Source organism: Phalacrocorax aristotelis, chromosome 16 (genome assembly GCF_949628215.1).
Source record: "Phalacrocorax aristotelis chromosome 16, bGulAri2.1, whole genome shotgun sequence".
NCBI lineage: Eukaryota > Metazoa > Chordata > Aves > Suliformes > Phalacrocoracidae > Phalacrocorax > Phalacrocorax aristotelis.
In genome coordinates this window covers 4,682,176-4,710,131 of record NC_134291.1, presented here as the reverse complement: position 1 = coordinate 4,710,131, position 27,956 = coordinate 4,682,176, and the positions used below count along the sequence as shown (strand labels likewise).

The 27,956-nt window shown below is 39.9% G+C and overlaps 1 protein-coding gene across 1 annotated transcript; it reads right to left on the bottom strand.

Annotated features, from left to right (window-relative positions):
• Positions 1-483: 483 nt before the first annotated feature.
• On the bottom strand, positions 484-27,956 carry RAB40B (RAB40B, member RAS oncogene family). Its single transcript, XM_075111422.1, has 6 exons — positions 27,381-27,956; positions 5,493-5,553; positions 3,729-3,789; positions 2,775-2,852; positions 2,068-2,290; positions 484-1,656 (listed from the first exon to the last, which is right to left on the bottom strand). The coding sequence occupies exons 1-6, from the start codon at positions 27,520-27,522 to the stop codon at positions 1,385-1,387; spliced, it is 837 nt and encodes a 278-aa protein (XP_074967523.1). The 5' UTR covers positions 27,523-27,956; the 3' UTR covers positions 484-1,384.

The window sequence follows — 27,956 nt, the reverse complement described above, 5'->3', positions numbered from 1 at the left end:
AATTCCTTCCACCGCAGTGTTTTGCTACTTAGCCTTTAACTATGAGAAGACTTGCTCTTGATTGCCCATTTCTTTAAGTAGTGATGCGTTGATTGGTCCAGGTCCTGGCGTAACATGGGCACTTCACTGGCTTGAGTCTTCCCTACTCACCTATGGAGGCTGTGGAAATCTATGCTGATCCAGAAGGAATGTTATAGATACATAACTTGATGGTATCTCACAATAGTGAAGACACCTATAAGAGACGGCTGAAGCTATACCATCACCTCAAAGGACTGTTATTGCTCAGGAGAACAAGTCTCACAATTCCTTCACAAATGGAAGACCTGACATGTATTAGTCTTCCATATTTCAGTTAACAATATTGAAGACAGATCTTGTATCAAAAGCATTACATGATGCTTTTAGGATGACTTCACATTCCTGGTGTCAAGTTCAGCTATATCGTTCTTCAAATTCTTCAAAATGAAGATAAAGACAACATTCCCCAGTCAAAGAAAGCATAATAAGATTTATTTTCCAGAAACATTTATTTTTTTAAATAGTGCTCTTCCCTTATAAAGCAGCTCTTCAAGTCATGTTTCTTTTACCACAGTGTCTTTGGCATTTTCCTCCTAGAACTTTCTTGTAGAGTGGTATAAAATGTAATTTTTTATTTTATTTTTTACAGAAAAATAAGTATTTAAACCACAAATTAATTCCCCAAAGTATTAAATAACATACCAAAAACTTTATCAAATCTATTACATACACTGATGGGACAAAACCTTGTTGTGTATGTGCTTAATAATTATATATACATTTTTAGCTTAGTTAAGTTAGTTCTTCAAAGTTATCAAGGAAGCTTTACAAAAAATCCAAATGCACAATTGCAGTATTACTAGAATTTGTCACACTATTTGTAGAATTTAGCAATGTATACAATACATTGTGTTTAAAAACCTCTGCCTGAATATGCAAACTGATGACTTTTTTTTTTATTTTGGAATAGTTTGCATAAAGACAGGATTTTACACAATTACACAGTCACTTTCCAGATTTCATGGAATTAAGAAACGAAACGAATATAATGATTATTATCCCCTATATGAAAACACATCTACGAGTAAAAGCAATGGCATCATGCACATCAGAAACTAAAACACAGTATGAAAATCCAACAGGAAAACATCACGTCCTTTCAGTTGCACTGAACACGCCGTTCATTCCGAAGCAGCATTACTGTAGTGAGCAAATAAGACTCTAAAATAAGACTTGTTTTTCTTATTTTTGTCTATGTAGTGCGATACATACATAGAGTGTGCTCAACCGTTAAACAAGGAGTCCTTGCGTTCAAGGCTTCACAGGAGGGGATTCCATCCAGGTTCCTTTACCCACAGAGAGCTTAAGAAATTTTACAACTGTTTCTTGTACAGTTTTTTGGTGGGCTCTGTGGTGGACGGATAATTTTAGCCTTCTTTAAGCTGTTCCTTTTATTGATGTTGCTGGATGTGAGGGAGTACGAGCGTCCATGCATCATCCTGGCATTAAGGCCATTCGCCATGGAGAAAGATTTGAGATGGCTTCTTAAGGCAACAGGGAGAGGGAGCTTGTCAACAAGATGCACGGGAGTACAGGAAACTATGGCACGGCAACAAAGGTCTTGCAGGCTCAGTACTTAAAAACAGACATAAAACTTGCGTTACAATAGCATGCTTTTGTCAGCCCCGTGGTGGCAGCACACCCAGCACTCTGCATGCACTCTGTACTTCCAGGAAGAACTCTCATTTCTTCTCCCACACCCTTTACCACATACACATTATCCAAAATATCTGCTGCTTCAGTTTCTAAGTCTTAATGCTTAGATGACTGAGCATACAAGTTCTAGGAAAGATACGTTATTCCCTACAAAAGCACAACAGGTTATACCTGCAGATATATTTTTTTCTGATTAGAAAGCACAATGAACGGAATTCCCGATTCTTCTTTTTTTTGATGTTTTTGCATCAGGGTTAAAGTTTCTGAAAATTATTTTATATTAATGAACCATAAACCTACATTTATACATTTTCAGTGTACATCGCTTACCCTTGTTCGGCCTCCAGAGCCTGTCCATTCCGTGTCTCATCAATACTATTCTTGCTAGCTCAGTAAAGGACTCAGTAATATTGAAATTACAAAGTGGACTGACTTCAAAAAAAGTCATGCCCAGCCTCTCAGCAAAGGCTTGTGCTTGTTCAGTAGACACTTGGCGCTTGAAGGCTAAGTGAAGGCGATTTCCAACCAGGATTTTTGGCACACCAGGAGCATGCTGAGCAAAGAGACACAAAACCCAAAAATTAATAGTTTGGCTTCCATCTTCCCCTTCCCTCAATTAAAACAAATAAAAGACTTTTCAAGATTTCAACACTAAGTGGCAGGTTGGACCAGATGATCTCTACAGGTCCCTTCCAGCTTAAATTATTCTATGATTCTCTGATCTAAAAATATCCCTTCCTCGGAGGAGACACTTGCACAGATGATGTGGCAAATCTATAGCAAAAGTGGGACTACAATATGAAATCTTTGCCCTCCATATGCTTTCCATCAACACCTTTAAAGAAATCAGACACTAGCTGTTACATTTCCAACTTCCTTGAACTATAAACATAGGAAGAAGATTGGAAACTTGGCATCTTGGATAACTGTGGAGTAAGCACTGCCTGCAAATGCCAGTAAAAACAGTAGGAAATACCATAAGCAGTCGGTCTTAGTCATCTGTTACAGACTACTGACACTCTGGGATTATACCTCACCTCATCTATTTCTTTTATCCATCGATCGATTCCATCAAATGACCAACGATTTGTAATGTCATACACTAGTATTACTCCCTGTATTAAAAAAAATAAATGGTGAGTTTAACAGAGGCATAACACAGAATACTATAATCTGTAAATTCTCCCAGTTCTGAAATCGTCTTGTAAGAGGCTGAGCAACTTCTCAATGGAGCAGAACCTCAGCATCCTGTGAGACCAAGCCCACCCCTCCATGTAGATTCCAGACCAGCTAAGGGGCAGAAACCCTCACTTAGTTTTAGGGTCTAACACATTGGTAAATATTTATTTTCATAGTGGACGAGTTTGGTTGATCATACACACATCACAAATCATAGCAAATAAATATTTTTGGTCTCATTTGGTAGCTTGAAGATTCAATGCTCTGTGTGGTTCTGGAACATAACAGCCGCAACTCATCCGAACCAACACGTCATGAATTATAGCAATACTTCAAAGTCTGAAGCTATAGTGACTTTTAACATGTCTGTCTTTTTTTTAAAGCCACTTCCTTACAAGTCATTACATTTCATCACATTTCAGACTATGCTTGTATTTTTCACAATACTCTTGACAGTTTTACGTTATCAATGTCTCTTACTTGGCACACAGTTTTACAAAGTACTATTAGCACAGCTTTCACATGATCAAAGTAAGATAACATGCTTACGTTATTGAGGTAACCAACAAGAGGCATAAGAATATATATCACTGTATTTTACCCTGGTTGAACTTCAACCTCATGGATTTCCCCTACCCAAAAGAAAATCCTGCCCATCGTTATTTCCCACATTTCACGTTATCTTCAGACTATTACTGAATCTGCACACAATCTACAAGTGAGCCATGGAAGCCGTCACGACGGCTTGCTAACTCTGCTTGCATTCATCCAACAACCATTACTCATCACTGAGAAAGTTGTACTTTGCTTACCTGAGCACCTCTTGAATAAGACCGAAATATGGTGCAGAATCTCCCTTGCCCTGATGTATCCCTAAATGAAATAAATATTATATAGATTTAAAAGAAGTAGGTGGCCTCCTATGTTAAGAGTTCAGCTAGATTAACTCATCTGTACTGATCGGTATCAGCCCCTCCACCAGTCATGCAGTTACGCAGTCACTAATGCATGAGAGCCCTTCTCGCTCTCAGCAGTTTTTCCCCACTGGCATTCTGCCCTTTCCTCTACATTTCTCAGATTTCTCAGCGTAAGAGGACAAGGACTTCAAACTTTACTCTTGTGATTGCCCTTGGAAAACAAAGGCTATTACTCAAGTGTAAGTATGCCACTAGACTGTGCTTAATTCAGCTTGAAGAAAGATTCCGTTTTCACAGCAAAAGAAAAGTGGGAGGAAACAATAGGTATCACCAAGGAAACTAGTGGAAAACAGTAAATTCTTCATTTCAGCAGCAACAGCTCACCATGAGTCTGGTGTGATGAAGGCATCTCTACAGAGTCATAGATGGCACAGATTTTTAGAAAAGCATGCACCAAGGAGGAAAAAAAAAAAAAAAATAAATATCACTGCATAAAGTGTTTGGAAGGAAAAAAAAAATAAAATTTATAGCTAAGATCGTGATAAGAAGTAAAATCCCATAAAGACTTTTTGAGGTATATTACAGATCTTCAGATGCAAGGCGCATATTTCCGTATATGGCCAACTGCAGAAATGTTTCCAATCTGTTATTTTAAGGAGTCCAAAGAACATCCTTGCCCTTCACAAAAAGAATTAAAAATAACTTAGCTTTGACACAAATGCATCTAACGCCAGTAATTAAAGTTTCAAACAAAAATGAAACACCAAAATTAATTTTAAAGATGGAATCGGCTCAGGATTGTCCCTCTGTAGGAGGAAAAGGATATCATCATAGTAACAATTCATTCTCACCTCCAGTTCTCTACTCTGTCTGAACACTGCTTCTTCCTAGACCCTGTCTCTCTGATTGATCTAGATGATGGTTCCTCAAAAATCACACTCCGTCTCCTTCCTGTCCTGCACTGACCTTACTTCTCCCTCCTTTATGCCATGAGTTTAGGGAAAGAGGAAAACAATGTATTTAAGAGGTAGCAATGCTGCTGCATTTTTCAAGTTGTACCACTTGCTGAGTATTTCTAAAGGAACAAGAAGATGGCCATCTTCAAACAGCCTTAACACAAAAGCACCCTGACAGACCAAGAATTTGACCCTACAGGAAAACCAGTTGTAAAATAATGTTATTTGTTCTCAACATGTTTTTATAAAGATCAAATCACATCAGAATGCATATCAATTAAATTATATCAGCAATAATGCCACTTTTTTTTTTAATACTGTGGTTTAGTCGACCATTACTACTAATAAATGGAACAAAGGGACGTTGCTATGCAATCACTGTATGCTTTCTAAAGTACTTCCATGGTTCTCATTACCAGTATATTTTATAATCTCTGAAGGCACTTGTAATCTTTTGTGCCTTTCTTCTGCATTTATTATGCGTGTCTCATGTAGAGAAATTGTAGGGTCCCCCATTTTACATGAAATAGATACAAAATGGAGGTAAAGAGAAAGCACAACTTATTCAAAGGGCTAGCTGCCTGGCTCACTCTTCCTCAGTTGACTAAATACTTCTGAAGCATAAGGGAGAACGCCTGCTCTGAAAAGCTGCATTTCTGTCTTTGAAATATAAACTACAAGGAAAGGTGAAGCACACACTTACCAGAGCTGTAGCTTGATTCGTCGGCCATCCAGAAGAATCGTTGTAGTCTTACAGTCTACACCTGTGGGGAAGACAGTCATGCAAATCTTAGAGCAACTTGGAGGTGTACAACAGAGACACAGTTACAGATTTCAAAGAAGCTGACCTCAAAAAAAGGTATATGTCATCAGTACTCTATGAAGTGCACGTAGTAGGAACAATTTGTTCATATAAAGTTACAGAGACCTTTCATATTACCTAAGCTTGGTCTATTCAGGGGACTAGAGCATCTCCCATATGAGGAAAGGCTGAGAGACCTGGGTTTATTCAGCCTGGAGAAAAGACTGAGGGGGGATCTCATCAATGCTTATAAATATCTGAAGGGTGGGTGTCAGGAGGATGGGGCTGGACTCTTTCCAGCGGTGCCCAACGACAGGCCAAGGGGCAACGGGCACAAGCTGGGGCATGGGAAGTTCCCCCTGAACATAAGGAGAAACCTCTTCCCTGTGCAGGTGCCAGAGCAGGGGCACAGGCTGCCCAGAGAGGCTGTGGGGTCCCTTCCCTGGAGACATTCACGCCCTACCTGGACACGGTCCTGTGCCCCCTGCTCTGGGGGTGCCTGCTCCAGCAGGGGTGGGATGGGGTGAGCTCCAGGGGACCCTGCCAGCCCCCACCACTCTGCGATTCAGAGCAGATGTCTTAGGCTCCATTCAGGTTGATAAACGATCTGTTTTATTCATTATCATGATAGTATAGATGCTTAAAGAGTTTTATCTCTTCTCAAAGAAAGAAGGAACTAGGTTTTTTGCCTTTTCTCTCATACGTACATTGCAGACTAAATGCCGTTCTCTTCCTCCATTCCCTAGCTTCATTGCCTCTATTATTTTTTTCCTTTCTTATAAGAGCTGTCTATGATTCAGAGGTTATATCAGATACACATGTCCGTCTTATATAAAAGCAGCAGATAGTGCAAGAAGTGGCTTGCCTTTTGTCTCCAGCCTTTCCCATTCCTATTGAGAACAGCCTTCACTGCCCAAAAGACCTATGCAGTTAGTGTCCAGCAATCACAGGCAGGTTCCGTTTATTCCTTCCCATAACATGCCAGGCCTTGTGGTTGAGCTACAATATCTCTTTTAGATGAGCTGAAGTACTGCAGTGTTAAAAGGAAGTATGTATACATACTTATACACTCATACACAAGCGCACATACAACTTAACTCACATCTTTATTGTACCTTTTGTAGTCTTTGCAAACAACCTTCAGTGCTTTATAATATTACCTTTTCACTGCTAACCTGGCATGCCCCAAGAAGCAACTGAACTGTGTAAAAACGAGCTCAAGTCTAGTATTACTGTTTTCTTGGGCAAAACGGATGTGTTAGTTACAAACAGATTAGGTAAAACTAATCGGAAGCAGTTGTGTAGCTGCAGTTGACCCCTGAAAATATCCACCACCATGCTAGGGTCAATGGCTTTGAACACTGCGCTTCGCTACTGCATCCACAAATTGCATAATTATAAACTTTAAAAGAAAGAGAGGCTTTTATTTTTTATTAAATGTTATTTTAAAAGTGTGCATTCAGTATTCACACTGTGCAGCCAAGTGACACAGTTTCACTGGTAAATGCGTTTTTCTCATGTTTTCTTTGCTGTGTCATCGTTAACTTCTTGAGTTGAACATTTGTTCAGAGTCTTCCACATGAATTTTAAAAAGCATGGAAACTAGCTCTGAACAGTGTTCTGAAATGTAATCAGACTTGTACCTTGAAGAGAGACACGTGCTTTACTTTCTGAGCATAAGCAAAACAAGGGGATGAGAAAAACATTGACATGGAAAAATAAATGCATACAGAAGAGTGCCCTAATTATTACTTCAGATTTCAGCACATCTTTACCAGAGGAACAGGGATGACAGTGCTAAAGATGACCCTGTAAGCATCAGGTTCACTATTATGGGTGGCATCAACATCCAGAGCAAAAAAAAGTTGATCTATATCTCAATATTTGTATTGATAAACAACAAAATGCTTACCAATATGATTTTTTTTTGCTATATTTATTTAAGGAAGAGAATTTTGGAAGTTTAGTAAGAGGACATATCAATTACTTACATTGCGCTCTCAAAGAAAAAGCACCGGCACATAAAGAACAGATGGAAACCTGTCTCAGCTGCAAGCAGGACTCTGGGGAGGCACCCACTGTGCAGGAGATCTGCTCTCCTTGCCTGAAAACATGTTTTGTCACCAAGTTAACAAAGTGGATCTCCTGTTGCTCCTCCAAGAGAGTATTGCTAAGTGCTGCTACCAGTTGTCATGAAGAGGTCCCTAAAGCAGTCACTGATAGTCTATTACCTCCGTTTTTATAAATGAAAAATGGGTTTAAAACCCACCGGCATAAATAAGCAGACACAGAAAAGGAAGCCTCACCCGCTTCCTTTTCCAGAAGGAAAGGAGTTTGTAAGACTAGGTCTGGAATAACGAACGGGTGCTAAGTTTCCGAAGAGAAGTTATTGCAAGGTGATGGTTGTCAGCTGAGTCAGCTCCCCCTGTAGCCACAGGCAGAGATGCTTTGTTTGTGCTTCTCCTAAAATTTGCACCACACTGAAGGGCTCAAATAGCAGTTGTCACATGTAAAGCGCTGTCTTTGGCACACAAAATTTGAGCCCATTTTACAAAAACAGCCTGAAATTTGAATTCACTAAGTTATAATCACAAGACTCTACTCTCTGAAATGAGGTATTGATGTGCTATCCCAGGAAATGTTCTCCTAGTTATAAACCAGGATAATTTATTGCCCAGAGGTCGTGCACCATTACCCAACGTGGCTGTCTCCAGGTTTTAGTCTCAAGGCAACTCATCTGTACACAGCTATCACCAGTTTCTCCTCCAGAACAGACACGGGGGGCTCTGAATGCTTTTATTACACAGCACAATAGCATCAATTCCTTTTTGTAGGACACCTATTGTCACATAGATACTAAAGCATACGGTGAAACAAGTTCTTTATCTCTACTACAAATAACTTCACTTCTCTAATTTCCTGGCTTCTTCCATGTCAAAACTTACATCCATAGATTAAATAGCTAGTAGCCAAAAACTTCCATTGCAATATTAGCAAATTATTTTTACTTCTGATTTTACTTTTTTATTTGTTGATACCAGCAGAGTCAAACCAGCTTTAAGCTTTCTTTATAAAGTGATTTAAAACCAACAGATTCTGAATGATACTTGCACTGCGGTACTATTAATTTAAAATATTTTTATCTATGAATTGATTTGACTTGTTACACGGTTTATGGAATTTCTAGCAGCAGTAGCAACCACTAAGCATCTGCCCACTTTGAAAGAACAGCAGAGGAGCAGTAAGTCACCTTGCCCTACAGTCTTGCCTAAGTCACAGCCCTACAGAAACGGATATTTGCAGTTCCGAGAGCAAGGGCATTTCTTAAGAATGAGAAGCCAAGAGGAATTGCCTGTTACTGAGATCCTGGTAAAGAAGCAGCTAGCAATGACCAGAGAGGTGACAGAAAGCAAGCTTAAGAAGCAGTCTTGCTGTGATACGAAGACCAGGTAGGTAGGAAGATCAGGAAGATAGAGGCATTGTGATGGTACGTCACAAGTCATTAGGAAGCATATTTCAAAGATGCCGCTTCATGTCTATTGCCTGCAGGATAGTTCACTTGAGTCACAACATACAGGTTCGCTGCTCCCGCTTTTGCAAAGCCATGAATACAACCTACTGTCAAGTAGGAGTGTATTAGGAAAAAATCTCTCAACACAGCTCCTTCTAGTCTGGCAGCAAAGAGAGGGAGCTAAATTCCTCTGATCTTTCCAACTCAAATTAGAGGCTGGTTCGGTGCCATGCCAACTTCACGGCTCCCAGACAAGCGCCAAGCTAAAAGGCCAGGGACAGCAAAAATGGGCATTTCAAGCTCTTTGCTCACTGTAGAAGTGTGAATTGAAGCATCTTCTGCCTTTAGTTCAGGCTCTTATCTGTATATTTGGAAAGACACATGCAGAAAAAACCCCAATGTATTACCACCAGTTTTGGCAGACTTATTTTCATTTATTGGCCAAAGTGTTGCAGTTCTCCAGCAGTATTAGGAAATAGTCAAATCTACAAACCACAAGTTTAAAAAAAAAAAATTTAAAAACCCCCAACCAAACCAACCTATAGACATCATCTTGGGACACTGAACAAACTAGGATATTGAAACTGTTTGCACACTGAAAGAACAAGTTTAATCATTTCAGAAATTCTCGAAAACATAAAACATGCAGAACGAACCCTGCATAAGACTATATAACTCATTCCAGCATCCTGTGCTACTGCTGATATTTCCCGCAGGGTGAAATACCTCTAGTAGTTTATCTAAAGTTAATGAAGAGGCACAGACCATGTTTAGCAAACACTGACACATCCCACACAGTGAACGGGCATCCATCATTCTGTTACAAGACATACCAAGCACAGAAAATTAGCATTGCATAGCTAGAGGACACACAGCTGAACAAACCTGGCGCTGTGCTTTGCACCACAGACCATAAACTACTGCAAGTCGCTCATGTTTAGCCACACAGAAAAAATTGTAATATTTTGCATTATGACATGTACAAGACAAATCTGAAAAATATACTGTTACCAGCTGCTGTTTATGAAAGCATTTTATGGGTTTCTCAAAGGATTTTTGAGGAAGAGATGGATTCAGAAACTTCCTTATGCTTCAGCTGTTACACAGATAGAAGCAGTTGATAATATAACCTGAACACCTCTGCAATTAGCGTTTGCCATTGATTAAGAATCAAAACAAAAAGCCTTTTGCCATGAATCATCAGGAACAGCATGAAACCGTAACAATGAGAGCAACAGATGTGGATTGTGCTGTTGCAGAAATCAAATGTCCTTCCAGAACATTATTCACTCATTTAGTAAGACAGAATAGCTTTGTTTGGATATGCAACTAAAATGTATTTCTACACAAGAAAGGGAAGTAAAAGGCTGCTAAATAAAAAAAAATTAATCTTTGAAATAAACCAGAAAAACCTCCCAGTGCTTAATACTTTCATGTAGACGCTTTTTAAGAAAAATTATTTACCTGAAGCCTCAAATTGAAATTAAAGAACCTGAAACAAGGCACTACCCTTGCTGAAGGGTTTGGATTGCTTAAAGCTAATTTGTAATAGATTTTGTTCTTCTTAAACACGAAATGAACAGATAGAAAACTGAAAGAAATATTATTGAACCCAGGAAGCACTAAGATTCCCAAAGAAGCATTCAGCTGTTTAACAACAACTGCAGTAAATAGGAAGCCATCCTCTCTGCATCGATGCTCTGCAGCCATTACCACACTATCACTTCTGCTTCACTGACCACACTCCATTCACGTCAAAACTGATTATTTTAAGGCTTCCTGTGAATTTCTGCTACTCTTGAGCTTACAGTAGTGTCTCAAAGCTTCTGGGGTTTGTGACGGGTCTCTTCAGGGTGGAATCCTTCAGTCATTTAAGTTTCTTATTTTGTGTTCCACCAAAGGCAACATTATTTGCACCAAAAATCTTTTCAGTTTAATAATTGAGATTCAATGATCTATAGTGCAACTAACAGCCAGTCATTTGGCTTTGGAGCTGTGCAAAAACCCACACTGACTCACCTGAACAAAATCTGAAGCAATGGTCCACAGGCCAACCATTGGTCATATCTTGAGAATATGACAGAGTAAAATGCAGATTTGTCCCTCAAAAATTTTCACAGGAATTGGATGTTAGCCTAATATTTTAATGGTTTGGAGCTTGTTCAGCATTTGCTTTGGATCTGTGTTCAACTTTGATAATTTATAGGAGAGGCAGGGGAGAAGGAAAAACAGGAAAAAACCCAATAACTTTAAAGCTAGATTCTTCAGAGCTGTCCTTCACCGATTCAGCATTGAAAGAGTTTATTCAGTGGCACATTTGTCTTAGAAATGGTCCCCAAAACAATCCTTTTTAGACCTGAGAAAGTACATAATACATGACTATCTCTGAACGTGGTGCTCTCTTGCCTTTTAGCTCATAAACACTTCAAGAATTGACTGGTTTAATTGTTTTTACTTACTCGTCTTAATGTGTCCTTTCTTTAAAGTTTAAGGCATGTTGCTCCTTGTAGATAACTGATGTCAGATTAGCAGCTTTCGTATTTAATTAAAACAGAATCTAACTACTTCAAAATAATAATAATAAAACATTCCAGCTCCCTGCCTCCAGGCCTGATCACCTTCCAGATATTTCCATGTTAAACACCTTCTCTAGCAATTGTTCGCTCCATCAGCTTGTCCAAATTAACTGTTCAATAACAGTTATCTTGGACACATACTAATGTCTCCTTCCCACTGTCTGGTTCTGTGCCAATAATTAAGTGTATATAAATAAATATATGTTTATATTCAGTGGGATTCTGGGCCTGTATTTAACAAAGTCCACTGAAAACATCTTTCAGGTTCAAAGACTGTTGGCTGCACTTCAAAAACCCAGTTTTAGGTTTCAGTGAGTGCTTAAAACCATTTTCTCATAGGCATGATGAGAATTCAATGGTCCCACCGCTTCCCACTTAAAGCTCCCCCAGCTATCAAGCTTTGCACATACACATTAAAACTGAAGTCTAGCGTTTCTCTTCAGAACACATTTGTAACTGTTTGAAGTATATTTGGCAAGTGACACAACTTCCAACTCCATTCATTTATTCTCAGCAAAAGGACCCACAGCATGCTTTTGATTCAAAATTCAGCTGAGCTTTGAAAACTAAGCCCCATGTTTTCAATATCATGCTGCAAAGAAATAAGCTCTTTGCAATAAAACTGGACTGTATCTTTTGATATATAAGCACGAAGGTCAGGTTATGTGACAGTCGCACTTGCCTTTTCAGAATAATCATAACTTTCCAGATTCCAGTCTTCTCCATCGCACCTAATTACTGCAATAAAAGCCATCTGTTTGCAAAGCACAGATTGCCTATTCAGATTGAAAGAGACACTAAAATTTTAGATCTAGACTGTATTCTTCACCTCATTAATCAAGCCATAAACCACAATTACAAAGTCTCACAGAGAATTCACTCATTTCAATGATGTGAAAATCTTCCCAGTTTTAAAAAGAAGCTATTTGTATCAGAAAGCTCGGCTTTATATTTAGCGTTGTTTATGGTCGCAGACATGTGCCAATATCACGGTCTATCCTTCAGTACATCTGTTCTCCTTTAAATGTTTAAAGGAATTAAGTTTACAAGAAATCTACCCTTAAAAAAAAAAAAAAACAAAAAGAAAGTGCTCTTTAACAATTACACAGCTGTTTTTCATAGTTACAAAATCTTTAGAGCACCAGGTTAAAACCTGAAGATCTCAGAGCACTTCTAGTTGGCTGTAGTGCAGACTGCTGTCGTCAGAACCAAAGGAAATGGTAGCAGAATAAGAAGTTTGACACAACTTTACGGCCTACCTCCAATACTAACCTGAAAACAAAATTAACAACAAACTCCAAAACCTATGTAAGCCCCCCAAAATTAATTAGTCAGGCTGCTAATTTACAGAGGCAGTAACTGAAGAAGTTTCTGTTCATCCTCTTACTATTAGCCTTAATAAGTAAACAAGCTAGTACTATGCATATTAAATTCACACCCTTCTCAAAAAGAACATGCAAACTACTTGTTAAGTACATGGGTTTTTTAATCATGCCTTAGCTTGCAGTATTTCTGCTAAGATGGCTAATTAAAAGGTAAACATTCAAGGCAGACAACTGTTTCGAAAGAAAACTATTTGACATCAGCTAATAATCAAGTTTTAACCAAAACTAGCGAATGATCTATTTCCATTCACATTAAGAGGAAAGGAAATAAATCTCCTGAGATCATATATCATTCTCTTCTGTCTTAACACTTGTCAACAACAAAATAGCCTCTTTACAATCTATGGCCTTAGAAATCTATTTTACAGTAAGAAAGAGAACTGTTCCCATCCCCCAGGTCAGGAAGAAGCAGGAACTCTGCACTTCAGCTCATCATTTCCTTTCTTCCACTCCAAAAGAAAAGGATATCGGAGGCATATGGTAAGCTTGTCAACTCAAATGTTTACTACAAGTTGCAGCTAACATCCTCAGATGAAAGCTGCTATATATAAACATGTTATTGTTTATAAATAGCAGCACTGCAGGAAAAGGGAATGCTATTATTAGCTTTACTGACAAAAAAAGTTCTTCCTTTATTTCAGCACTTTTATTAATAAATTTTAAATAAATTGGGAAGAGATTAATATATCAATCTCAGCAATCTCATAAGCGAGGTGGTTTCTTCTCAACCCCTTTTTCCACAGATGTGAAAGAATCAAGAGAAACATGGAGCCTGGGGTGATCCGTGATCCCAGAACGCCTCTGGTGCCTCGCACCTAGATCCAGCTGCTCACAGACAACTCTGCAACTCAGGCTTCTGACTGGAAAATTCACATTAAAAGACAAGATCCCCAAAACTACAGACAGTTCTGGACATAGATTGAGATGGGATTGTTACTGACTGGTAGCAGTTATTAGCCAAAGGTGGGGGTTTTTTAAATAGTTATTTAAAGCCAAGAACCTCAGATTATGAGTTATGAGTGAACATGGATCACTCAGTTCCCTACGTGGGGAAAGGAACATACTGTTGGCAGAAGACAACAAACATCAGCTTTACGATTTCCCTGCTCTCCCTCCAAATTCTTTGCAACTGAACTAAAAAAAAAAAAAAAGAGTAATGTCACGAAGTTCCCAGTTTATAGTCATTGTTATAAAACAGCAACAGTATTTTAAGACAGCTCTTTTCTACTTAAGACTTGCATTTTATATAAAAAATTGCTGTCTACTTTTACTCCATTTAATATCAAAGTAAAGATAACCACAACCTAGTGCCAGCAAATTTGATTTAAAAATTAACCTCTTATAAGTATGGGGCGGGGGGGAGAGGGAATATTCCTCTGTGGTATCTTCTCACTGCTGCTGTTCATCAATTCCTTCAAGTAAGAGCTGGACGGCAAGAGGAGTTCCTTTGCATGCATCAGGCATGTTGTTAGCAAGCATCCTGTCTTCCTAAAAAACTCAGTTACATTATTTTCAAAGAGCATCAGCTCTCAAGGGCAGCCTCTCATTTACAATCCCACCTCTACACTCCTTGCAATTACATTTCAGATTTCAATTTCAATTGCAATTAGGGTTCAGATGTGATTCTTTGTTTCACCTTCTTTGAGATACACATGTATCCCAAGCAACAGCTAAGATACGGTGCTCTGCCTATCTGTGGAAAGTACAGTGAAGGGAAGCTTGGCCAGGCTAAGACAATTGACCCCAAAAAAGTGGAATAAGTTTTATATAACAGTTGATTGTCCAATGTTTCAGTGCTTGTGGATATCTTTGTGGTATAATAATTCTTTAGCATAAAGCTTAACAGTGGGGGTTGAATCGTTGTGGTGCATGAGGAAAAGACCTGAAGGCAGGTTACATATATTTTAAAATTCTACAAACCAAGAAAGAAATGGGACAGAGCCATGAAGAACTTGCCCTTACTTACATCTTAAACGCTAGGTTTGAAATATGGCCAGAATCTGGGAGAATAGCTTTAAACCTACTATAAAATATTAAAAACAGATGCAATATTCCACATTTTACAATATTTTCCAAAAGCTAACAATGACCTTTTATGTCTTCACACTTCATTAGCAGTAAACCAGTGCAAAAGTACCTGGCACGAGAAGAATCGCAAGAACATCGAGCCACTGTTATTGTGAGCTATAGGCCTAAAAGCTCACCAAGAACAGTTGCAAACCTCTCCAAAACTTCCCTGGGCTTTTAATCAAGTCTCAAATAAGTGTTTCTAAACAACCACTTTCAGTTAAGCGTATCAATATATCATAACAACTAGAAAAATCAGAATTGTTCCATAAACATATTGTTGTATATTATGAAAATGTAAGTAATACTTATGATAAATGGCAAGGTATAACAACCAAGGGTTACACAACCCAACCCAAAATGCCTACTCCAGGCTGCCATCAGTACTCCCAGAAATCACAGCAGTATTTGTCACCAAGTGTAGTAAAAGGAAAAAAAAGCAGGTTGGTTTTTTTTTTTTTTTGCACCCCACAAAGCACTGCTTGTTAAATGAAGAAAAAAGATTACTTGAAAAATAATTCTTTGAGCTGAACAAGTAATGAATTCTGTCATTATGACGACCGAAGATCAAAGTGGGAATTCACAACAAGTAGCTGTAAGTGCCATAATTTTGCTTTAAAGATGCCAGAGACCAAAATTCATATCATTATTGAAAAATTACTGTGGCTTAAAAGCTATTATCCAGAAAACATACAGCACAGGCAGAGATACTTGCAAAGGAAGAGCTTTCAAACTAACCTCCAGACTAAGCAACAGACGACCAGATGCACTTCTTAAATTTGGAATTCCAAGTGAAACACATGCTGCAATAAAATGGGGTTTATAGATAATGTTACCATTAACTCAAGGAATGCCCAAGTCATGAGATATCTTCAGGACATATACTTCCACGAGAAAAATGACGGAAATTAAGTCTGGCTTGGATTATGCTTCCACTTCTCCCCTCTCCTGCTCCCAGCTATTCCAGCCAGAAGAGTTGCCAAAGTTATAACTGTACTGCTTTTTCAGGGCAAAAGAAAATTAACACAAAACACTAGCAAACACTTTTTGTTAGGATTTAAAGGAGAAAGACAGACTATCCATTACTGATGCAAAGCTCTTGTTCCACCCATCATTTAGTTGGTTTCAGTTTCCCAAGAAACTGATTTCAGGTGAATAGGATCAAAGGAAATTCCAGGTTGGAGCAATCTCAGAAGGTCATCTAGATCAACCTCCTGCTCAAAACAGGATCAGATATGAGGTCTGGACACTGCATAACCTCTTCGGGCAACCTGGTCCCCAGCTTGACTGTCTTCACGGTAGAAAAGTTTTTCCCCTTACCCATTCCAAACCATTCTTGTTTCAGCTTACACTAGTTGTCTCTTACCCTCCCACCATGTACAGAGCCTCACTGTCCTCCTGATGACCTCCTCATGGGTACCGGGAGGCTGCTCTTCAGTTGCTCCCCAAAGGTCTCCTCCACAGAGGTGACTCATTACTCTGCGGCCAAACTTCATTGAAGTTGTTAGAGCTGCAGACTTTTCTTCACTTAAAAACTATGTAATTATTTTTCATGTAGTCTTCTGCATCCAACCAGCCTGTCTCGCAGATGTTGAGGACAAACACAGTGTAGACTGATAAGTTAGTCTGCCTATAAAACTGCAGCTCTCAAACAGTACTGGACCAAACTCCTGTTTGGAGACAAAAACTAGAATTTATATGGAGAAATTATTACACCACATTTATTCTTGGACTCTAGAATCTTCTTGCTCTAAGACTAACATAATTCTAAAATGTTTCTGTCTGAACTGAAAAAGAAAATAAGTTTAAAAGTTTAGAGGTTATGAACTTGTTTAAAATTCCGTTTATCATGCTCCTATATTATAAAGTATGTGTTCAAGTTAAACTACAATCTACTGATTCAGAAGTGGTTTTGAAAAGTCAAGGCTATGCTTTACACAAACTTCACTTAGCATATTTACCGAAGCAAACATACAGAAAGATTAGAAGAACTGAGCCCTGCCTGACTGAGATCATGCACTGTGCATAGGGATTGCTAAGACAATTAGAAAAGAAATAGATGTATCCAGATATCCATGTTAAAAATTCTGCACCACAGGACTCTCTGTATACTGACTCAATCATTCCATTGAATGCATCAGCTACATGAGCCTCTTTTCCTCAGTCTAGTCTTTAGAGAGTGTTAAAAAGGCTGCCAGACCTGCTGGGTCTCTTCTGGGTTTTCCAGCTGGCAGTTTCATATTTCATGTGCTTAAATATCCCATTTTAAGGCACTGCATAAAGTCAGCTTGCAAACAAAGTATAAGGGCACAGGAGATACATTAACACATTGTTGTCCCTAAAATTTTGAAGGGATTAATTATTTTGATTCAAAACCTTGGACTAAAATATTCCTACCCCCTTTTTCTTTCTTTTAATTAAACTGTTTTTTGTTGTTGTTGTTAACAGTTTCTGTTTCATCCAATCATCTATAATGGCTCATTTTCCATAAAAATGAGCAAATCAAACATACGGTCCACAAATACACTTATGACTGCTCCTTCAATACATTCTTTCAGAGTACATAAGCATTCTTCGCAATTTCAGCTTTGCCGATGTGGGATTACAAGGACACGTATGTTGGTAGGGTCAGGGTAGGGCTCATGGTGTGAAGTCGTACCTCAGAGGGAAAATGCAAGCAGTGGCAGGAGCATAACAGTGAGTTACTAACTGCCAAGATGTGCTCAGCATACCCAGTATAAAAACTGGGGAAAAACAAAGAGGTAAAATCTGAATCATAAGCCTGGAACATGCCACATGGTAAACAAATTATGGTTATTAAATGCAAGTGATGGGACTGCATTTGAAAGTGTGAAATATAAGCTGCAATTCATCTAGGGCAAATGCGTCGCTCTTGGACTGCAGCTCAGTTGGAACCGCTGTCACGTGTTCAGTCTCCTCTACATTTACATCTGCACACACATGGGACTTGTATCTAGCCATGTAGTAAGAATAATTGGAATTTTTCAATAAACAGGTTACCTTCTTCTGACCCAAGAATGAAAGTATTTTTACAAAACATTTATCCATACTTTTGCGTACTGTAGTACACTTAAAGAATATGCCCTATTTTAACAAACAATTAAAACAGGTATTTATGGCATTGGGAGTTTGTGTTATGAACATGAAGCCGAGACCCAAAAGTAATTTATTGGGAGAAACTCTAAATAGTTTGATTTCACATCAGTCAACACCTTATTTTAAAGCTGCATTTTTTGGAGGGCTCGTAGCAGTCCAGAGGTGTGTCTGCGCTAAGTGGTATTGAATGTTTCAAAGGAGGTCGCGGAATCCCACTTACTCTAGCATAAGGGAACAGAAATGCATAGCAAAATGGTTTCTTGAAATTGGCAAAAGGCCACAGAAGGTTGCAACCATATTTTTTAATTAAAAAAGAGCAGACAGGTTACCCATTTTCACAAATGAAGTAGCTGCAAAGAATTCTCTATCTCCAAATATTGGATTAGGAAGATTGGCAGGCGCGTGAGGGAAGCAGACCTCAGAAAGCAGCCAGGTTGGGATGTTCTTCCTCTTACCGTTTTTAACAGAGCACTAGGCTAAATCAGCTCAGGATGACACTTCTTATGCTCTTAACTTAGAAGTCAGTTACTTTTTAAAACACTTGGAATTCTTCATTCCAGAAATTCTCATCATAGTTACTCCACCTCTGCATATTAAACTACCAGTTTCTACTTTGAAATCCAACATTACACAAATAATTTTACTGTCCAGGATAACTAAGTAACACAGCTTTGACTCTTCCAGCCTCCTTGTGCTCACCAGCTATTGCTTCATCACCTCTGTCTTCTGACACCACTTGTTGACTTCACACGGTGCTTTCTTATCAGCACCCTTCAATGGCAAATCCCACGCAACGAAGAAAAAGAGCAAAGCTGTTATACTGGCTTTCAGCTTAGCACAAGAATACATCTCATGAACAATAAATAGGTTTCTCTGCTTCTGACCATAAACATGGTTCCAAAATACTTAATCTTCACTGTTTATATGCCTACAAACCAGGGAAAAATTACTGACTTGACAGAAATGTTTTTGTGTGCATGTAAGGGTGTTTTCACTGCTAGGTCATACCTGTCCATTCCCCAGTTGGAGAAGAGTTACTTTTCTGTCCTAGAGAGGATTCTCACCTTGCCTTGAGCAAATCTTCAGAGATTTGGTTCAGACAGCCTGAGCATTGTAAGAACCAGAGTATGTTCCACTTCCTTAGAGATTTACATCCTTTAGGGTTCAAAAAACCCGTACCTCCCATAAAGAATCACTGATCAGATCCAGTAAGTCTGGACACAGCACATACGTTTCTTCTACCAAAACGCAGTCTAATTAATTTATCAAACAAGTATGTAACTATACCAAAAGCAGGTATGTACTACCTCAAACATTTAAGACAGCTGTTCCTCAATGCACTTTGTCATTTGGCACAGCTTGTTATTGATGATACTTTCTCTTTTCCGCTTATCCCACCCAGCTGGAAGAAGATACCCTCTTAGATGCCACAAACTGCTGTAAAGATGTGAGCAAGGTTAGTTTCTGGACCTTTAAATCCTGTCCATTCCTGGGCAGAAATTATAATTACTAACTTCATAGTAGTTAGCTTTCTAACTTTCCATAGATTTGAATTCAATTTATGGCTGTTGTGAACACCCATATTTTTGTGGACTTTGCCTTGAGTAGGTACTAAATTATAGCCAATACTGACGGATGATTTTATCTTATCTTTCTGAAATACTGGACATTAAATACAGAGCATATGTTGATAAATCTGTGTTTGATCTTCACTTACTTATGAACTTGCAGGTCTAACTACTCAGCTTGCCCAGTTCATACTTCCATATTACAACACATCAAGATAGAAAAGAAAGGGACAATTATTTGTACAGATGTGTTCCACTATATCAACAGATTTAGACGTTGATAAAAAAGCACAGGAAGCTCACACCAAACATGTTTGCTGTATTACATTTGAGTTGATCCTTAAATAAACCCAGCACGACAAACACTAGCCCAATTCAAGTGTTTTCTGTAAATACTGCATTAGTTTCATATTTTCAGTCTCATATTAAACAAAATCCAGAAGAGCTGAATAAAATGGGATACAAACAAAACTTTTAAACTTAGCCAATTTCTATTCTTAATCCCATTTTCCATTCTTGTTTAGCTCCCAGAACAAAAACAAATTTACAGAAATATGTAAATGTAATTTTACCAACGTATCGGATAAAACTTAATCCTGGCACAGGCAAACACAATTTTGGTTAGGCCAAACCATCTTAAAAGGACTCAATTACCTTGAAGTCTGACCACTTTTCAAAATAGCCTGGACTTTGTCTTTCATGTTGCACACCTGTCTGAGAGCCTGACGGTAATTTTGTTTTTGCAGTCACTTTCCCACTCCCTCGTATCTATGAAAAAAATAGGGGGGGTAGGGAAAAAAGACACCAGTAGCCCAAGGGAAACTGAGACAGGCAGCACATAGTTCTATTGAACGAATGTGCATGAGAAAGACAAAGAAGAAAGTAAGCTATTGCTGTAGTTTCTTCTGCCACAACAGTCTAAAATATTACTTGTAGCAATAGCAGATATCAAATTCAGACAAGTGTGTGCAGGTGGGTTTTAGGCAGGAATCTGAAAAACATTCGCATGATGTTAAGATTTCAAGGCTTCTTCATTCTGAAACTATACAATAATATGCTTGACCAAAATATAGGTGTTTTCTGTGTTGTCTTTTGTTGTTGTTGTTGAATACGCCTTGCTAAGAAACATGAAGACCAGTTATTGGAAAAGAACAAGGTACACAAATACCTGGTTTGATTATGTGCATGTGCTCCCAGTTTTGCTTCCCCTCCCCCCATAACGTGGTTGGGTGAGGAGAGGGCTAGGAAGAGAAATAATTTGAGCCTACTGATTAAGTGGTTTCGAAACTGCACTATAAGATGACCTAGCTTCTGACCTTCATGAAACTGTAACACTCCTTGTCCATGAGATGGGTATGAGTGCATGGCACTTGAGTTGCAATATTAAAACAAAGAAATACTATTAATATATTAAACTGAAGAAAAATGGCCAAGTAGAAGAAAGTGTGCAATAAAGCAAAACTAATTTTATGGAAGGTTTGAAGAAACGTATGAAAAACCAAGCAGGCCTAGGATTTCTCTTGCTCCATTAAATCAAGCAAGGTGAATATTCACCGCTTCAAAAAATGTGCAAGACCAGCTAACAAATACAAAGCCCAACACTGCCCGATCAACCTGACCATCACAGGAAATGCTACAGTATGCTTTACCACATTGTTTATGAAAAATATGGAAAAAGAGGTAAAAAAAGGTGTCACTCAAGTATGCTGCCATGGATCAGGGAAGAAAACACAACATACTGGTCTCACAAGGTGGGCATGAGACTCCAAACTTGAGATATGGGGATAGGGGAAAGGCACATGAATGGAAGCAAAGAACAAAGCCAATCTGCATTAGATCATAAGCATTTTTTTCCCCCAGTATGGAAAGTATCTATCGTAAGTAAGGCAAGAATAAGGGGAATTGGTCAAAGCAGGATCCACATCTTCAGCTAACATATGCCTCTCATAACTGACTGCCTATTAAGAATTGCTACAACCTGGAAAGGACAAAATGTCATTATAGATGGTGGAAAAGGGGGTAATTGTTTCAATTTTTCTTGTTTAAACACAGAAGGGGAAGAGCAAGTACAGAGTGGGTTCTGTTTACTGAACTCTCTTCACATGCAGTATATAATACAATTTAATGCTGTCTTTCAGCAGTAAGCACAGCTCTTGTACAATACCATACTAAAGGGGCAGTCATATCTAACATATTTAGAGTAGAATCTATTACTGCTTTACAGACTCATCCCAAAATAGGTTAGATGCCCTATTTGAAGCAACTATCTCTTTCCACCAATGCCACAGAAGCCTACAGTAATAAGACACTAGATGTCTTCTAGGCACTTGGTGTATGAAATCAAACCTCACCTGCTTTTCCTTGTACAAGAATGCAGTTTAAATCCTTTTAAACTGAGATCAGTGGGTGTATAACTGGATTTTAACAAAACTCAAGGGGGAAAAAATTCATGCCTATTCAACCTTTTAGGAAAAGTTACTTCATCACAGCTGAGAGCGATCAATTTTTGCTCTCCTTGTGCGGTGACATAGTCTAGTGTATTTATAGGCAAGCATAATTAACCTCAAAAGGTGTTTATTTGCTCTCAGACACTGATGCTCAGCAACTTTAAACAACTCTTCTGCTGGAGAAATCCTAATAGAATGGGCGGAAGATTGCCCCTAAAAGCTGGTGCCATGTGCAAAGAACTACAGAAAAGTAATGATGTTGCCATCAGTTTCTATCGCAATCTTTAGAACGTGTTGTTTTTAGGAAAATATAATGGTTTCAAAATAAGTCAGTGATAAGCAACCCATCCTATTCATTATTATACTGCTAGGAAAACAAAACAATTTTATTTCCCCTTCCTTTCAGCCAAGTAACATTTTCAAAACCACAGTTTTACGAAGACAGAACAGAGCAACTTAACATCAGATCTTTGTGATAAGACTTTTACCTCAACTAGTTTTGTATTTGGTCTTGTTGGGGGTGAGGGGAGGAAACCACAGTCAGCTCACAAATCTGTGTCTCTTAATTTCTTGTGTTTCTTTGTTTCTTTATTTTACTTAGGGCCTGTTCCCTCCTCTTTACACCAAAGAATGGCTTTGACCTGTGTATTAAGTTATCAGGAAGGGCCACCATGAACTCTGTCTGCTGGGACACGGGCAGCTGACAACTACCCCAGGCTAAATCCTACATGATGTGCAAGGGCAATCTTGTTCTCCCCATACGGTCTGAGGTCGGGCCATCCAAGCTCCAGGCCTACATTCTAGCCACTTAGTGTTCAAGACAACCCCTGATTAACACCCGCAACTATTACACACCAGAATCTTTTCAAGCATCCGGATAAGACAACCAATACCCCAGTGGAGTTCTCAATCTAGGGGCAAAGAGAATTTATGTGAAGAGAAACAACTGTGATGTGAACTTACGAGGATACAAAAATGTTGCTTGGTGAGAAAGGATGAGACACAATTTGTCAGTTTAAACCTGATGTTCCTGCAAGAAAAGGAGTAGGAGTAACACAGGTTTGAACAATCATTCCTTTCAGTCCCTGTGTCAAGCAATCACACTGGAAGCAAGTTAGTATAAAAGCAAAACCAGAATCCAGCTGAATAAAAAATCTATTAGTGCAAAACATCAAAATATTTGTCTACCTAGTGACAGCACATCTAAGGCATTATGCTCTAGTCTAGAAGTAATTATTTCCTCTGAATTTATTCTGACAAGAAATGAACAATGCTTAAAAGGAAAGTTTCTGTAGCTCTCTAGAAGACCATTTTTGTGCAGTTTTTCTTACCAGGTTAGATACCAAGAGTGTCCAATCTATTGTAATTTCAGTTTTGAGCATGATATAGGAGAACTATAAAGGCAGGCTGCCCAGACAACTAAACTTACTGCTTACCTGCCCATCTCCAGGATAACTGCTTTCTAAATCATCTCTGTGAATCATGTTCACCAACGCATCTTCCATGGTAGTCCTTACTTTGTGATGTTAATAAAGCTTCTCCCCTTCTTTCCAACCCAGAGCCCTTTGGTCATTAAGAAAGATTTGGAGACCAAGAGATTGCACTCCTCCTTAATAGCTGAACTATGCCAAATGCTTCCAAACCACAGCTTGCGGAGCAGCAGCAGCTTGCAGGGACTTGACTGATCAGATGATGCTGGCTTTCCTTCCCCTCTCCAGATTTCATATCATTTTTGTGTACTGACAAAAAATAGTAAGACATATGACTGCCATATTTTCCTGGGAATGAGATAGATGGCAGATTTATTTCTGAATAGTTAAGATAGTGCCGTGAAAAGTTAATTTGTGGTTTATACAAAGTTTGAGCCCACAGAGTTGAGAAGAGACAGTCACACAGCTGCACATAAAGCCTTCAGGAATCTGATGGCTGAAAAAAAAAACCCCCACACCCTCCCCTCCTCCCCCCGCCCCCCGTTCTAGTCAACTCCAGGTTTTATTTTACCTTAGTTCTTCTTGTCTGCTTAACTGTCTTAGGTGCTGCTGAAGACAACAAGCAACGAAAACCCCCTTGATCCTTCTTTGCTGATGAGTCCATCCTCACTCAGCCCTTCTTCCACATCTCTTAATATCCCATGGGGCTCATTTAGGTTCTCGTCCTTCCCAAAGGAGGGGTCACACTCTGTTCAACACCTTGTCCTTCTCTATACTTCCTTTATAAATAACCTCTCTACTTCTTAGAGCACTGCAGTGCATCTTAGCGATACCTCCTGTTGTTCAGCACAAGAATAAACCCTATATCAAAGCTAAATTCTAACTTTTCTTCCTCAACTCTAACACACTGCTGTCCTTTCTGAAACCCAGCCCTGTAACTTCAGAGTCATCTTTCCATTTTATCCTCAGAATTGGTAAGCTCTCTGTACAGCTGGTCTTATTCAAGCCCTCATCTGTCCTTCATCTTGATCACTCTCTGTAGCTCATTCTTTCCAAACTTCTCAACATGCATATTCCCACCTTCACTTTGTTAAATTTCAGCAGTGGGAGTAACCTCTTTCCTGTTGCAATAAACATAAAATTCTGTCTCTCTTGCATACATAAATTTAAACATCTGCCCAGATTGACATGCTTCATCACATTAACTTGTTTGTCCTAATTTTCAAGGCCCTTCGGTGTTTTTCCTCTCTCTCCTGAATTGTTCTTGTCTTTCACCACATCCTCTCTCTCCTCTTCCATTGCAGTCTCAAAACTATTCCCTTTCATCCAGCTCCACAACAAAGTTTTGTCATTTCAAAGCTTGTATGTGGCATATTTTGACAGAATCTACCATAGCACTAGACTTTCCCTTTCCAATTCAGAGACGTATCTGGCATTATGAAAGTGGTGGATCCTAGCAGTTAAGTAAGGACTTGAAAATGGTGAAAAAGTCAGTGTTTATCAAGCTTTTTAATCAAGTTAAATTAGAAAATGAGTCATAATACCAACAGGATGTTTAGCTCTATTCCTCTCCCTGCACCTCTATTTTACTAATCCCTGAGCCTGCGCAGATTCCTCACAGCTGCATCCTACACAGCCACGCTCAGATGATGGAGAAAAGGCTGAGGGGATACAGGCAGAAAAGGGATATCAGATACAAATCACCAAAGAAACTGGGCAGCTTATGTGCAGTGTTCAAAAGTATTTCAAGTTTGATGCACTCAAGAACATCAGAAATTGAAAAGTGAGAAAAAATTATCATGAACTTCGACAGTTAAAATCCTTCCTTAAAGGGGACTGGACAGTCTACCACAATTGTGTAAACACTGAGGCTCCACATGTACAAAAATTCTTAATTATGACACTAGTTGCATAACATGAAAAATCACATTATACTCCTTCCACACTTTACTACCATGCCATCTGCTATATCTGCCCTCCCCTTGTAACTCATGTCCCTCTCTTCAGACATGCTTGTCTTCTCGGGCCTAAGAACATCTTTCAGTCAGTGTGAGACAGTGACCTTTGCATAGGAAAGTTTGTGAGGTCTTGAATTACCATATTTGCCTAACCCTGTATAGTTCAGATTGATAAATATCCTGGTGAAGAGACTACAAACCATGAAAGAGCACAAAAAAACTTAAAACACCGTATGTGTACATTTTTAAGTTATTAGTTGCGATGAATTTCCAAGCTGCCTGCTAAGTACTTATAAAATAATTCAAAAATAATATTTGTATTTCTTGGCTGTCAAGAAATCTATTCACAAAGCTATAGTGTTAGCCACACATTTTAAGTATTTTTTCAGAGCAAACCCACAAGCATCACAACGTTTACATGCAGAAGTCTGAAGTAAAACCAATGAGCTCAGGAGCTGGTCAACATTCTCTCTCAGTTACGTCAAGATACACTGGCAACTGAAGTGCTCCTTCAGCGTAAGGATTTATAAACAAGATTGTGACTATGGAACAGGGCCAGACTAGGCACACTCTCCGCAAGCCTTCTGTCCTTTTTCTCCAACCACCTGAAGAGCATGAAGAGTAAATACACTGCAACAGCCCAAGGAGTAATTTAGCAAAACTATTAAGCAACCATCTGAAAACGTACATTGATGCCTTCAAGGTACAGTCTGACTCATAAGCAAGGGTACAGAGAACTCTCCTCCCTCCCTCCAGTTCTTCGCCATGAGTCAGTACTATGAACTCAACATAATAACAGATCCTAAGTCAATGTAAAGCCTTCCAGTGAATTATCTAGTCACAGACTTATACTGGCAGTTAATTAAAGCAATGGGTAATTTGATAAGGTAATTTGCTTTTTAATATGCTGCATGATACGTTTGCATGAGGGGAAAAAAAAGAAGCGAAACTAGAGTATGTTCTAGGCAAACAAGATTGAGGGATTGAAAAGAGGAGAACAGGAGGGAAGGAAAACAGAAATCCCCTTTTCCCCGGGCCATTAGCTTAGTTTTAAGTCAGCCTGCGATGTTCACAACTCCCTATTCTGCAGGCAGAATATATCTGGCACGGATGAGGCTCTTCAGTCTTGCCCTTTAAAAAGCTGAAGTGCAAGAACATACTACAAACACGAACCTTGATCTTAAAGGGCTACCCTTCTGACATTAAGAACATGACAGTGAAAACAGGAGAAAGAGAAATCTTCCTTTTCTGCTCTTTCAGTGAAAGCAGTTTCACAGCAAAAACCTTTGCCCTTCACAGATTCTTTACTAGAAAGACATTTTTATTAGTATTTCCCTTTACTCATTGATAACAACAGAAACAACTGCTTTGGAAGATAAATCCTAGCACCTTGATCAATACTTTCTGTGCATTAAGACGTTTCTCTTAAACTTGAGCTCCGGAACGTTTCGCGCACGAGCCCACCTGCGCGGGGCGTTACACCCCGACAATTCCACCTCCTTTCTGAAAACTACGTACAGCGAAACATCGTTCCGCGCGTCTCCGCCCGCCCTCTCCGAGGGCACCCCTGGGAGCCGCACAGGTCAGCGGGAACCTGCAGACGCGGCTGTCCCCATCTCACTTCCCGGCCCGAGAAGCCGAAGTGCACGGCGGCCTCTGCCCCCCCCCCCCGCGGGCCCGGGTCCCGAGAGGCTGGCGGGAGGCCCCTCCTCGCAGCGGGGTGGGCTTACCCATGTTGTACCCGTAGGGCGACTCGGAGGCGCCGTCCTGCAGGCTGGCCAGGATCTCCCCCTTGCCCACGTCGCTGTCCCCCACCAGCAGGAATTTCAGCAGGAAATCGTAGGCTTTCACCGGGCTTCCCACCTGGCTCATCCTCCCCGTGGATACCCCCGGCGGCTCAGCTCCCGCGGCCCATCCCGGGGCCCGAGGGGGCCAGGTGAGGACGGCGGGCGGCGGGGTGGGCAGGCAGCGGCATATCCGGGGCTGGCGGGGCAGCGGCGGGAGGCGGCGGCGCCGTCCCGTCACGGCAGCGGGAGCAGCGCCCGCCGCGCCATCCCTCGGATGCCGTGGCCGGAGCGGGGAGGCTCTCGGGGGGCGCCTCCTGCAGCGGCGGCAGGCGGCGGTGTTAGGGGCGGGGGACGGCGGCAGCGCGCGTTATGTCGCGACAGAACGAAGGCGACAGTCTCTTCCGACGGAGGGCCCGACCCTCCCGCCGCCCGGGGGCACGAACGAGCAGCGGAGCGGCTCCTCCGCCCGTCCCGCTCCTCCACCTGCCGCCGCCGGCTGTCACCGCACCGCTGCCTCAC

Excerpts from the sequence above, each read along its gene's own strand:
- RAB40B (XM_075111422.1), bottom strand. The coding sequence starts at position 27,522 with ATGAGCCAGGTGGGAAGCCCGGTGAAAGCCTACGATTTCCTGCTGAAA. Across the intron at positions 5,554-27,380 it reads GCCCTACGGGTACAACATGG|GTGTAGACTGTAAGACTACA; the intron begins GTAAGCCCACCC and ends TCTTCCCCACAG. Across the intron at positions 3,790-5,492 it reads CGAATCAAGCTACAGCTCTG|GGATACATCAGGGCAAGGGA; the intron begins GTAAGTGTGTGC and ends TATTTCATTTAG.